At 53.3% G+C, this 12,966-nt stretch overlaps 1 protein-coding gene across 9 annotated transcripts in view; it reads left to right on the forward strand.

Moving 5' to 3' along the window:
- The first annotated feature begins 2,018 nt into the window (after positions 1-2,018).
- The window catches only part of AIFM3 (apoptosis inducing factor mitochondria associated 3), a 66,681-nt gene continuing 55,733 nt past the window's right edge, over positions 2,019-12,966 (forward strand). For 7 of the 9 annotated variants that reach the window (XR_005603174.1, XM_039560955.1, XM_039560959.1 and 4 more), the window contains exons 1-2: positions 2,019-2,069; positions 12,000-12,146. Coding sequence is in view for 8 of the 9 variants with exons in the window: in XM_039560955.1 (XP_039416889.1) it covers positions 12,116-12,146 (31 nt within the window). In the remaining variant the exon portion in view is untranslated. Of the gene's footprint in view, positions 2,070-3,497; positions 3,603-11,947; positions 12,147-12,966 lie in introns of those variants that run through there. The other 2 variants (XM_039560956.1, XM_039560957.1) reach the window with 2 other exon arrangements.

Here is a 12,966-nt window from a genome sequence, read left to right on the forward strand (position 1 = left end):
CCTGCATCTCTCTGGCTTCCCAGCGTGTGCCTGGGCTGGGCAGTCTCTGCCTGCCCCCGACTGCATGGGACACTCCCCATCTCTGTCCCTGCTGCAGTGGCACGGTGTGGTGTTAATTTTGGGGTGGTGGGAGGTGAAGGGCTGCAGGTTGTCATCTCCTTGAGACCTGCAGAGAAGGCAGAGAACTGAGGGTTTGCAGCACAATAGGCAGCTGCCTGGCACTGCTGGCCCACTTGGGGCAGACCCGCAAGCTGGGCCTCACAGCACCCATTGCCACCACCAGCACCATGGCTGAGCACCCCGCCAAGCACCATGGGGTGGCTGGGTCAGCTCAGGAGCTGGGCAGGACCTACCGTGGCAGGACCTACTGGTGACATTTCAGTGACCAACACTGCAGTGCAGGCAGTGCTCAGTGTGGGAGTGATGTCAGGGTGATGGAGCCAGTGCCAGGAGCCCAAGAAATGACGATGATGGTGGCACACACTACCCAGCAGCTCTGTAAGGTTACTGGGGAAGGAAGGACCCCCAGCTATCCATCCCTCTGGGTTCCTGCCCAGTCATGTCACTGCAGGCAGAGCTGCATCTTCCCCTTTTCCTGGGGCAGCACAGCCCCACAATGCTGCTCGTGTCTCATAGTCCCATCCCTGGAGTGATGTGCTTGGACCCATAAGGTGCAGTGAAACAACCCCAAATTTTGTCCACTTGTGGTGCCAGCTAAGCATAGAATTACAGACTGGTTTGGATTGGAAGGGATTTTTAAAGGTCATCTAGTCCACCCTGCTGCCAAGGGCAGGGACACCTTCCACTATCCCAGGCTGCTCCAAGCCCCAATGTCCAGCCTGGCCTTGGACACTGCCAGGGACCCAGGGGCAGCCACAGCTGCTCTGGGCACCCTGTGCCCGGGCCTCCCCACCCTCACAGGGAAGAATTTCTTTCCAATATCCAATTTAAATCTACCCTCCTTCATCTTAAAGCATGGCCACCCACAGCTTGTGACAGAGCTTGCTGTCAGGATAATGCCCTGCAAAGCCATTTACTGTCTCCTTCCAAGGCTCAATCCTTGTTGTTTGCTTGCCAGCTGCATAGGAGCAGTTTTTCACACCACAGGTCAAAAATCCTGCATGCCAGGTAGGGAAATGGAGGTGATGGGTCTGCTAGGGGTCCCCCCTGCCAGCAATACCACATCCCATGGGATGAGCTCTGCATCATGCCCCAGGCAGGCACAGCACTACATGCTCCTTCTCAGCTGCCTGCAGACACTGGACATGGGATCATTTCTCCTGCCTTAAAATTGAGGCAGCTCCATGAGGACCCACAGTCCATCTCCCAAGGTTGTGGAGGCACGTGGCTCCCTGGAGCTTCTATGCTGGAATGCTTCATCCTTGGGTAGTTATTTTTTAACAGCAGTAAGAACTGCAGATGATCAGCCCAGTTAAGCCTCTCATTCCATTTGGAGCAGGGAACTGAAGCTGAATATTTAGGAGTAGTCATCTGCCTGGAAAGCCTCAGGGGGTTGTATATTTGGAGTGTAAGAGAGCAGTGACCTGAGATAAACTATCCGGGGGAGAAAAAACCTTCCTCTGTACCCAGGGTGGTCTCAACAGTCATCGACTGAAAATAAAGAACAGATTTGGGGCATGCGGTAGGAAAAGGTGCAGAGATGCTGACACTGCCAGATGGCATGATGGGGAGGGAAAGAGTTTTCTGGGGAGAAACGTGCCAGGCGGGAGGAAGCGGAGGGTGGCGCAGATCCTTGTCTTCAAGGGGAGAGCAGAGACGTGAATCCAGAAGGAAAATGTAAAGCGAGTGATCTGGGAAGGGCCGGGCCGGGGTATTTCAAGCGGGCAGGAATAGTCCCCGCAGCGGCAGCCCCGTGGGGCCAAGCAGAACCAACTGTCCCGGAATGCCCGGGGCCAGCGCGGACCCCGCGCCACGCGTGTACTGGGAGCGGGCAGGGCCGGCGGGGACCTCCCGCTCCGCACCCGCGGCGGGGGCGTGTCCCACGCCCCGCCCCGCCCCGGGACCGGCCGCGCTCCGCTCACCGCGCCGGCACCGCCGCTGCTGCCCAGGTAAGCGCGGGGGGCAGCGGGGACCCTTCCCAGGGAGGATGTGAAGGGAGGAAAGCTTCCAGTGCAAGGCCGCTGTCCAGGACCGCACCGCGCCTCCGGCCGGGGGGAGCGGTCGGTGGGGGCCGCCGCTGCCCCCAGGGGCGGGGGCACCGGGGGTATCGGGAGTACCGGGGCACGCGGCGGGCCCGGGGGCTCCTCTGCAGCCGAAGCTGCCGGCGGGGCCGAGGTCGGAGCCAGGGGCAGGCGGTGCGAGAGCACCGCGTGTCTCCGCATCTCTCCTGAGATGCAGCAAATGCCCAGGAAATCAAGGCGGCATAAAAGTGGGTCGCGGGGAAAAGCCGGGTTTGTCCTGAACGATGTTTAGGTCCCTGTGTCATGTCCCCCAGCGTATTCTCCAAGTTTTTTTGATCCCTGTTTCGGTGGACCATGATCTCACCTCGACAGGGATGAATGTCTTTAAGCTGAAGAAAGGTAGGTAAGATTAGATACTAGGAAGAAATTTTCCACTGTGAGGGTGGTGAGGCAATGGGAGAGGTTGCCCAGAGAAGCTGTGGCTGCTCCATCCCTGGAAGCATCCAAGGCCAGGCTGGACAGGGCTTGGAGCAACCTGGGATAGTGCAAGGTGTCCCCGCCCATGGCAGGGGGCTGGAAAGAGATGAGCTTTAAGGTCCCTTCCAATCCAAGCCACTCCATGATCCTTGTGTGTTCCTTTCAACTCATGACATTCTATGGTTCTATGAACTGCATGGTCTCCTTTGAGAGGAAACCTCTGAATGTGATGGATGGAGCTGGACTGTGGTGTTGTACTGTAGCTGTTAGTCTTGGAAAACATTGCCGGGATAAATTTCTTTTGCCCTGCTCCAGCTCTCGTGGGGAACGCAGATTGCTTTTGTGCAATGGGGACCTAGCAGTGACAGCACGGCAGGGGCTTGGCAAATGTGAAGCAAATGTGTTGTGAAATGATTTGATTTTTGCATTGAGACCTCTGCATCCAGGGAGAATTTCCAACATATATGATTTTTATTGGCAAATCTTTTATGATCTGAACCAAATCCCATGATTAATGATTTTCAGTCCAGCTCACAGAGGTGTGTGGAGGGGTGGCAGTGGCAATGCTGCCGAATGAGCCTTTAACCTGGAGCCAGTAAATTGCTGAAGCAGCAGCCAGGAAAACAATCCTGTCTGATTGTGCTCTGACATGGCGTTCCCGCTGCACTTCTTCGGGAGCGAGCGGGGTACATTAAACAGCAGTTTTGTAGCTCTCTGTGCTGCCGCTGACACAAACTCCTGGTGACAAAGTGAAGTGCACTAGGGCACGTCACTCCCTGCCCGCATCCCTCCCTGCCCGCGCTGAGACGGGGCCGTGCAGCCCACCGCTGGGGCCGTGAGCTGCTCTCGCCGTTTTGCAGCGTGACTTTTGCTTCTGTTTCTTGGGACCATTTGAAAGGAAATCACCTGGCAAAGCCAAACTCACTGCTTTCTCCAGGTGGGTGTAAAGCAAATCTTGGACCCCACCAGGAAGTGGCTGAAGAGGTAAGACTTTGGCAGGGAGGGCTATACTGAGGGGGCTGGGGGCTCCTGGGCAGGCAAGGTGGAGGACAGAACAGGAGGGGAAGGAGGGGTCCAGTGCAGCTCTGAGGGTGTCAGAGTCACTGTGTGTCAGCAGCTGGGGGATCCTGAAGCAGAAGCCAGGCAGCAGGATCGGGATGGGTATGGAAATGGCAAGAAAGTGTGAGTGGGAGGGTTGGATGGAGGGAAGGGAAAGCTGGCTGGAGAGCTATCAAGGGGGAAGAACGGGGTGAAGAGCTAGAGAGGTAAAGAGGAGGTTGGGGTGCCAGGGAGACAAAATGGGGTTCCTGTGTGCCAGCCCCCTTGCTTTTGGCTCATCTGCTCCATGGGCAGGGGGTGGACAGCAGTGCATTGCATGTCTGCACAAACTGTGTGACCATGTCCTGTGTGCAGCATCCTTGAGGTGGAGGGACAAGAAGCAGTGACATGAACACAGGGGTGGTCCCCCAGTTGGGAACCCCATTCTGGAAGGCTGATCTGCTGGTCTGGTCTGGGAACCACAGCTAGGGGTTGTGGGACTCTCTTTTCATCTGTTGTAGTGTGATTCCTGACAAAAATGTTAACTTCAGGATGCAGACCGTCTGTTTCCATCCTCATATTATTTTAAGTATACAAGTTCTCCCTGCCGTAAAAACATCATCCCGTGTCACACTCTCTTCTGTGTGACTTGATTCTCTCCCCACTGTCTCCTTTTCTCTTAGCAGGAGAGCCGTGTGCCCCTTCCCGGGGTCAGAGCAGGGCTGCTTCGGGTGGTGTTGATAACACAGAGTACACAGCATGGTCCATGGGGTGGGGGTAGAGCCTTGGGCTCCCCAGTGCTCCAGTCATGCCTGGGCTGTGTTCAGAGTCCTGTGTCCAGTGGAGAGAGCTGCTTTTTTTGGCAGCAGAGTCTGGCTTGCCCTGGAGACAGGGCAGTTTGATTTTGCTGAGCCAGACCTTGCTGGGAACTGGAAAACCTAAGCAGGGGTGGTCCTCATTGAGATCATGGGCTGCGGCACCCAAGGTGGTGCAACAGGTGGAAGATGGACCCCAGGGTGGGCAGAGAGGGGAGCTGCAGGAAACTTGGGGTGTGAGCAGGACTTTGTGCCAGTGGCTGCTGTGGTTTTTGGGGGAACTGGTCTCTGCAGGGTGGTGAGGATGGCAGGAAGGTGCCTGTGGGTTGTGGGGCACTGACAACAGCTGGAGCCCAAATACTGTTTCACCACCACTCTGCACCATGAGGAGTATGGTGTGTCCACTGTGGGGTCTATGCTGGCTCCTGGTCTCACAGGCTTTGTGGAGACAGAATGGGACTCCTCCATACCAGTGGAGACTGGCTGATTTTGGGGAGGGAAGGAGGTGTGCTGTGGGAGAGTGCTGGTGCACCTCTGGGTTGAAGCCTGGTCTCTGGCAGGATCACTAGGGCCAGGAGGATACTGGAGCAGAGGCAGGCATGCTGCTTGGTGAACTGCAGGACTCTTGGGATCCACCTTATATATTTTTATGAATGCCCTCTGCCCACAAAGCAGCTGAAACTGGCTGAGGAGTTGGAGGTGAAAAGCATCACTGGTGGCTGGAGTTGCACTACTGAGCAGAGATAGAGGAGAAGTGGGCATGAGACGGTGCATGGTGGCAGTAAGAGTGAAACAAGAGTTGACCATGAGGGTATGATGGAGAAAGACAGTCTGGGTGTACTTATCAAGGACAGGGGGATGCGGAGTCACCACTCTAAAATCTTTCTAATATTGGCACAGGCGTGGGGGAACCTGGTGAGGGTGGTGGCCCACTGCTTAGTTCTGACAATCACTGTGGGAGTCAAACTAGAGCAGATCCCCAGAAAAGTGAGAGAAATGGGCAGCCCTTGTAAGAGCACACCACGACTGTGAGTCTGGTGTGTGGGGGCTGGTGATGTGGCAGGGTGTGTGGTGGGTCAGGGTGGGTATGTGTCTGGCTGGGATAGAGCCACAGAGAGTGATGGTGGGGCTGAGAGATGGGGTCCACTGCTGGGTGCCATTGTGTGTGGTGAGGATGTAGGTGGGAAAGAATGCTCTGGGTCCTGGTGATGTTCAGGACCAGGTGGACCAGAATCCTTGTGTCCAAGGACCAGAGCCTGGGCTGCCCCGTGGGACAGACTATGCTTTGTGGGATGGGCTGGAGAGGCTGTGGTGGGGTCTGTGCTGCATTTTGCGTATTGGGTGTGACCAAAACAGGTCTGCTGCTGAGACTGCTCCATGGCTCCCGCTGGCCTTGTGTTAAAGAAAATATTTTGCATGTATGGAGAATTGGCAGCGCTGTAGTAGATAGGGTATGGTTTGGGATCAGGGCTTGTTTTTTCCCACAGCAGGGACTGGAGTCAGAGCCAGCCCTTCCCTGCAAGCATGGATGGTGACAAGAAAGTTTTCCAGATGTTGAGCTCAGTCCTTAAACAGAGCAGAAAAGAAATTACTTGACATGGACCTTTTAGAGACATCCATGAAGGATGTCTCAAGAAGAAAGTGCTGAGCTCTTCAAATGGCTGTAACATCGTTCTGAGTCCAAGAATTATCTTCAGGAACTGGTAAAGCTTCTGAAGGAAAAAGTTCTTGGGGCAGAAATAGGCAAATGTTTGCAGACAACAGAACTCAGATTCAATAAAAAGAAAATTTTATTGTACACAGGGGCAGTTAAAAACCAGCAGCTCCTGTTGAGTGTGGAGCTGTTGGACATCGCCTTAGAAGACCTATGCTACAAGTGACTGAAAGCTAGAAAAACAAAGCTGCCAGGGGAAGAGAGGTGGAGAGATCACAGACACAGCTGGACTCCTGCCCCTGCCACAGCAGGGAGTCCCTGGCCAGAAAGAGCCCCAAGGAACCTGGCAAGGGGAGATGCTCAGAGCTGTAGAGGAAGGCAAAAGCCCCCTGGCACTTGTGCCAATCTCCATGGGAGACCCTTCCTGACCCCAAACTGGCAATGAGCTGTTCCCTGAGCATGTGAGCAACGCCTGTGCCCGACCCCTGGGGCTGCCATGGCTGCTGCACAGCTGCCTTCCCCTTTCCTTCCTCTACTGGAGGCACCTCAGGGGTTCTTAGCATGGCAAAAATACTCCAGAAGTGGAGTATCCTGGGAGCAAAAATTTCCAGTCCTACCAGGAGACCATCAATGCTCCAAAGTGTTGAGGAAGTGAAATCTTTCAACATCTCTTGTTCCCATTTTTAATAGGTGCTGCATCTGGCAAATGTGGTGTGGGTGGGGAGGTCTGAGATGATCTCCAGATACCAGGAATGGGTTTTCTTGTTCTTTGTAGACCACTGAATCTTTCCCACTGGTACCCATCTGAAAAGGTCTGGTACCCTTGAGTACCCCCAGATGTTAGTGGGTCCTGTCATGAATAGTGTTGGGTCCATGCTCCCTGCATTAAAAGCTGCTGAGGGGTGTCATGTCTCTTTGGTTGGCCCTTTGATCCCACTGTCTTTGAGAAACAGCCACCCCAGGGCCCACACTACCTGCCTCTCCATTGTGGTTTTCATTAGTTCTCCAATACTGCGGAGTTCTCCCTTGACCTTGGGGAAGCTCTCCTCCTCATCCTGACAGAATGTCTTTGGGAGGTATCTCTTGCTTACCTCTGCTTTGAGATCCTGGTGTGTGTTCGAGAAGAGACCTTCCTCATCCTCACTTGTGTGGACCTTGGCTTTCCATGGACCCATAGCCCTTCTCCTTCAGACTGGTGATGTCAATGAAGAGACAGAAGTAATGTCATTGGGAACAGAGCAGGTCCCAGATGTCCCACTTGTTCACTGAATTCCACTGGTTCTTCAAAAACTTCCTCAAAGGTCTTCTAGGTGCTCTGCCAGGTTGCTGCCCAGCTTTCCTCCAGATCCTGATGCAGAGCACTGAAAAGGAAGCAGAGAGCTCACCTGTGTGGAGAAGACAGAAGTCCTTGGAGTCTGGTTTGCGGGACTCATGGCAGAGATCATTCAGGCGTTTCCAGCTGTGGGAGGGAGCCAGTCCAAGTAGTAGCGCCTGGAAATCAAGAGAGGAGAAAGGCTGGCTGAGCACATGATCCTGATCTCCCTGAGAGAATGGAGGTTGGATGCTGATGGTGGCAGGATGGGAGCATCCATTGTTGTCTGGATTCCTTGGAATGATGGTCGTGTTCCTGAGCCTTGGGAACCTGAACTGTGTCCCCAGCTGACCTAGGGCTGGCTTGGGTCTGTCCCAAGAGGAGGACAGGGCAGCAGAGGAGATGCAGCTCTGAGAGGACCAGGGCTGTGCAAAGCCTGGAGGATCTGGGATTGTAAGACCCAGAGATAGAGATGTTTCTTATTCTGGTAGCCACATCCAGGATCCTCAGGAGCTGGCAGCTGCTCTGGCATCTTTGTCTCCTCCATGCTTCAGCCCCAGGGCAGGGTCCCTTCTCTGGGAGCATGTGGTGAGCTGGCAATGAGTCCCTGCCTTCTCTGGCCTCACACCTATGAGCCCCTGGTGCCAGGAGATCATATCAGTTGTCTTCTTGATGACACTGGGAGCTCCCACATCACTGAGGAGAGGAAATTTGGGTCCAGGGCTTGAGAGGAGTGGTTCAATGGGATGGGGAGGGGACAGAGCTGCCTTGAGAGGTGGAGAAACCCCCCTCTAATCTGTCCAGGGTGTGGGGACTTGTGCTGGGCAAGTGGGAAGGGAATGAGAAGCAGTCCTCTTGCCTCTTCTTCCTCTGGTGGCACCCAGGGCTGGTGTGATCAGGGCAATGGGGGTCAGGGTGATGTCCACAAAAAGGTGAGTGTGCAGCCAGAAGCTCAGTGAGGGGGTCTGGAGGAGCCTGGAAAGGCCACAGGGGCAGCTGGTGTCCCATGTGCACCAGAGCCCCCTCACATAGCAGATGAATCACGGCTGAGGGGACTCCATCAACAGTGGCACAAGTGTGTCTGTGCTCAGTGCTCCACAGAGGTCTCCAGCTGGAGCTAGCTGGGCCTGCAAACTGACATCTGGGGGAGATGTCCATGTCACAGGGCATGGCTTGGTTCTCATATCCGTGCCAGATTTCCAGGCAGGCAATGCAGGATTATTTACAGCAACAGGACAGATGCTGACAGATGCCGCAGCTGGATGGGAGGGACCTGGGTGCCAGGTGAGGAGATGATACTGGGGCAATAAACAAAACTGATGCTCAGGGGGAAAACATTATTTATACCTACAGTGTACTAATACACTTTTATAGTTACATAGTTGCCACATTAGTTCTTGGAAAGGATTTTGGAGTCACAGCAGAGCACTTGATTAAAATAGGAGCCTGGGGCACTGCAGAGAGCAGAAGCACAGTGCTAATAATAGCTCTGCCAGCATTGCACTGCTCAGAAGCAGTGCAGGCTCTGGATCCTGCTCTGAGCCCAGCAGGAAGAGTGGGCTGGAGTGTCCCTGTCTTCCTGCCCTGTTCCTGCCTGCTTGTGGCCATGTCAGGGCAGCGGACACTGGGCTGAGCCAGGTGGGCTGTCTGGTCTGATATCCCTAACCTGCACTATAGCTTGACATTGCCATATTTTACATTTTTTGCTGCTGTGCAGTGGAAGTGCCCAGGGTCAGTAGAACTAGACTGTTTCCCACGTTTCTCCTGTTGGATCATTTTCTCAGTTTCTCCTGTTTGAGAGCAGGCTGGTGTCCCTGGTTGTATGCTTGGGCAGTGCTCTCTGTGGATGATGGAGTTCTGCAGACAGCCTGGTGTAGGGCCAGTTCCTCATTCACACTAGAGTTTTTAGGGGTGGGACTAGTATGTTCCTCAGCACCACAGCAGTTGCCTTGTATTTTGGTAGCCCATTCCTTCTTGCCCTCTCTGAGCAGATGCTGAAGGTGTTCCTGTTCAGCTGTGTGCCACAGAGTGTTGTTTTGTTCAGGGAACAGATGATGAAGTGGTTTACTGAGCATGGACACCTTTTTCAGGTCAGGCCATTGCCCTTCAAGACCTAGAAAGGTTGACAGGTGATCCTGGGTTCAGCTACATTGTGCTGTATAAGAGCTTATTTCTTTCTCCTAAAGCTTATGGCTTTGGCCATGAATCCTGCAGGATCCAGCTCTGGATCGATACCTATGGGTGCCACTAGCAGTGACATGGCTCTATTGTGTCCCCTGAGTTGGGTCTGGCAGGGCAGGCTGGTGCCTTTCTGCAACCAGCTGGGTCTCAGGTGACTCTGAGGCATCTCCATGTGCTTGCTGGGACTGAGGCTGGGAGCAGCCAGATGGCTTCTCCTCTGATGGCATCAGCTGAAATCTTACCAAGAACCATTTTCGTTTTGCCTGGTGAACTCTAGGAGTGGAGAAGGGACACCTCTGATAGCAAACACTTCCCTCTGACCTGCTTTGGGAGGTGCAGATGTCTCAGTGCCTTGGAAAGGCTGGAGGGATCATCAGTGGAGAAATTAGGAGATGTGAAGTGGGCTTGAGGGGATGGCTGCAGATTGCCATCTTTAAGGTCCAAACCAAGCAAAGGTATCTCAGATGAATGGCTGATGTTCTGACATTCAGGAACTCTGACATCCCCCCAAGGCCTTGTTAAAACCAGCCAGACCAGCTAGAAACCAGTCCCACATCAGTATCTCTGGGAGGGTTGGAGAAGTTGGAGTGATTCTCTGGTGAGGCATACTTGGGAGCCACCCTTCTGCCATCCAACCCACCACCTGTCCAGGGGTCCCTGCTGTGCTCCCCCATATGTGCAGCATCCCAAGGGAATGCTGTGATGGTGGCAGAGCACTGCTTGCCTGGAGCATGATCCTGTCTTGCCTCCACAATGTCTGTCCACTTCTGCTGCAGGAAATCCACTGCAAGGAGCTGATCTGGGTTAGTGGGGACTTGGTTTGCTCCTGAGGCACCAGTGACAGTATTTTATTATATGCACTAAATTTTTGTCCTGTATCACAGATACATCAGTGATTCAAGACTCAGTTTGCCTGGTACAAAGCCATTTTCCATTTCTCTCTGGTGGTTCTGGCAAAGGGCCCTACAGCAGCTACTGCATGTGACGTCCCCACTCCATTTTTCCCCACTGCTCCCAAATCTTCCTCTGCATTTATACACCTTCTTACATGGCTTTTTTTTTTTTTTTTTTTTTTTGCATTTGCTCTTGCATAAACACTGTCATGCTACTTTCATGGGATGCCCTTGGAAAAAGAGCTCTTGGCTCTGCTCTCTGCATTTAATAATCCCTCTTTGCAGAGTATCAAATAGCACATGCCTGCTTTGTACCATGGTCAAGGCAGCGGGCTTGTGTTCCTCTATAGCTTGGATTGCTTATTCAGTGTGATCCAGGCTTTGCTTCTGCAACACAGCTGGGGCATGGCAGAGGTGATGCTATGCATGGAAGGGGAGTTTGAAGGTGTATTTTGGAGGGATATAGCTGAAAACAGAGGGATATATCCTGGTATTTTGAGTTGATATTTTGAGCTAAGGAGAGAAGGTGCTTGCTATCCCTTTCCTGGAACGTCTCTAATTTCTTCTCACTGTAAAGATCTTGAGGCATTTTCTAAGCTACAGAAAAGCCTACTTTGCCTGTCTCAAAATATCATTTGGAAATTGCTTTTAACTTCCTGCCCAGATCAGAGGGCTTTTTGAAAGATATATGGCAAAACCATAGTAAATTAGTTCAATTCAGGTAGGAATGAGTAAAATGGATGAAATACACGATTTTATTGCCAGTGTGTTGGATGACTTTTTGCTGTTTTCAGTCATGGAATAGAATTGGAAAAGTTTATCTGAATTCTTAGTCTGTACCAAATATGAGAGCACCCCAAGTCAAAGCTAATAAGTGAAACACAACCTGACCTTAAAAACTTAAAAAAAAAACCAAAACCAAAAACATAATAGTGTAAAAACAGGAGGTTGAGGCAAAATGGTCTGATATCTAAAACCCTTTCTCTAAATAATTAATTGTTCCTGAGCCAATGGCATTTCTGCATGAGCATAACTGGTATAGGGGAACTTGCAGGACTGTGCAATAAAGCAGACTTCTTTTTTTCCATCTTCTAATAACAACATAAAAACCCCAACTGAAATGTATTTATGGTTCAGTCATTGTATTTGGGCTGTGACCTGTGTGCTTAGAGCTTTAATTCCCAAAGGCAGGGCTTTGGGAAGATATTAAAATCTGGCCATAAACGATATGAGGGTTTTTCCAATTAACTTTGATGATTGAATTTATAAACTTCATAACTGAATTTAGCACTGTCTCCCACCACGGTGACCCCAGCAGCACGCTGTCCCCGTGTCCCTCGGATCACTGGGGTGCCCACAGTGTGTGCCTGCAGGGCTGCTGGCAGCTGTGGGCACAAGCGGCAGCGCTATCACGGGTTTGCTTCCCTTCCTTGCAGCTCCCGCCTTCCGGCCGTACCAGCTCTCACGGAGCTTTTCTACCCAACGCAGGTGGGGATCGACGCCGGAGCCGGGACACGCGAGCTGGCCCCGTACCATGCGAGGATGTGCCTGTGCCCTCCCTGACCTGCCCACCCCCGCCCTCGCTACCTGTCCCGCCCGGCGCCATGGGAGGATGCTTCTCCAAGCCCAAACCAGGTGACTGCCCTCCGACGCCGGGCCCCCATCCCACTGTTCCCGTGGGAGAAGTAGGTCAGCAGTGGACGCTGGCTGGGGGAATGTTAATGCTTGGCTCCTGCACGGAGGATTACTGGGCTCTTAATCCCCCCAAATTCCTCAGTGCTCTCACTCCCAGGCAGGGAGCTGTGGGGGGTTGCAGCAGTGCCAGGGGAGTGGTAGGGGGGTGGGAGGGGAGTGGGAGGGGAGCTCAGACTGCACCATGAGGGACGCAGCTCTCCCGGGTCCCATGTCCTTGTTCGTCACCACCCTCCTGCTTCTACCTTTCTGCCGGATCTGGAGCAGAGTTGCCTGCCTCGTGCCCCAGTGTAGGTTTGGGTGACAGCTGTCCCAGCACAGACACGTGGGGCTCCAGCACCCTCCTTCTGCCACAGCTTTGTCACTCACTTGCCAGCCCTTATTTTTTTTCCCTGCGGGAAGGGAATGGCTTGGGAAGGCACAGGCCAGATCCTGGGGCTGCTGTGCTGTTGGGATTTTATTTTCTTGGTGAAGCTTGTCCATCTGTGCTGGTGGGGAAAGCAGCTGTAGACACCTGGCCATCAAGGATTCTCCCCTTGCTGACACATTCCTTCAGTGGCTGGGCTGGATGGGCTCCCTGCTCTGTATGGTTTTGGGGAAGGTTGGGTGTATGTGGGAAGGGCAGGGGCAGGGACTGTGGTGCCACCTGTCCAGGCAAACTGTCTGGTTGATGGGGGTCTGGTGTGGAAGTGTCAGGGTTCAGCCTTGTCCTGAGCAGGCTGGGCATGAGCAGGCACTGCGTGATCACCCACACTCATCACCC

The sequence above is a fragment of the Corvus cornix genome, chromosome 15 (assembly GCF_000738735.6).
Source record: "Corvus cornix cornix isolate S_Up_H32 chromosome 15, ASM73873v5, whole genome shotgun sequence".
In the NCBI taxonomy this organism is placed as follows: domain Eukaryota; kingdom Metazoa; phylum Chordata; class Aves; order Passeriformes; family Corvidae; genus Corvus; species Corvus cornix.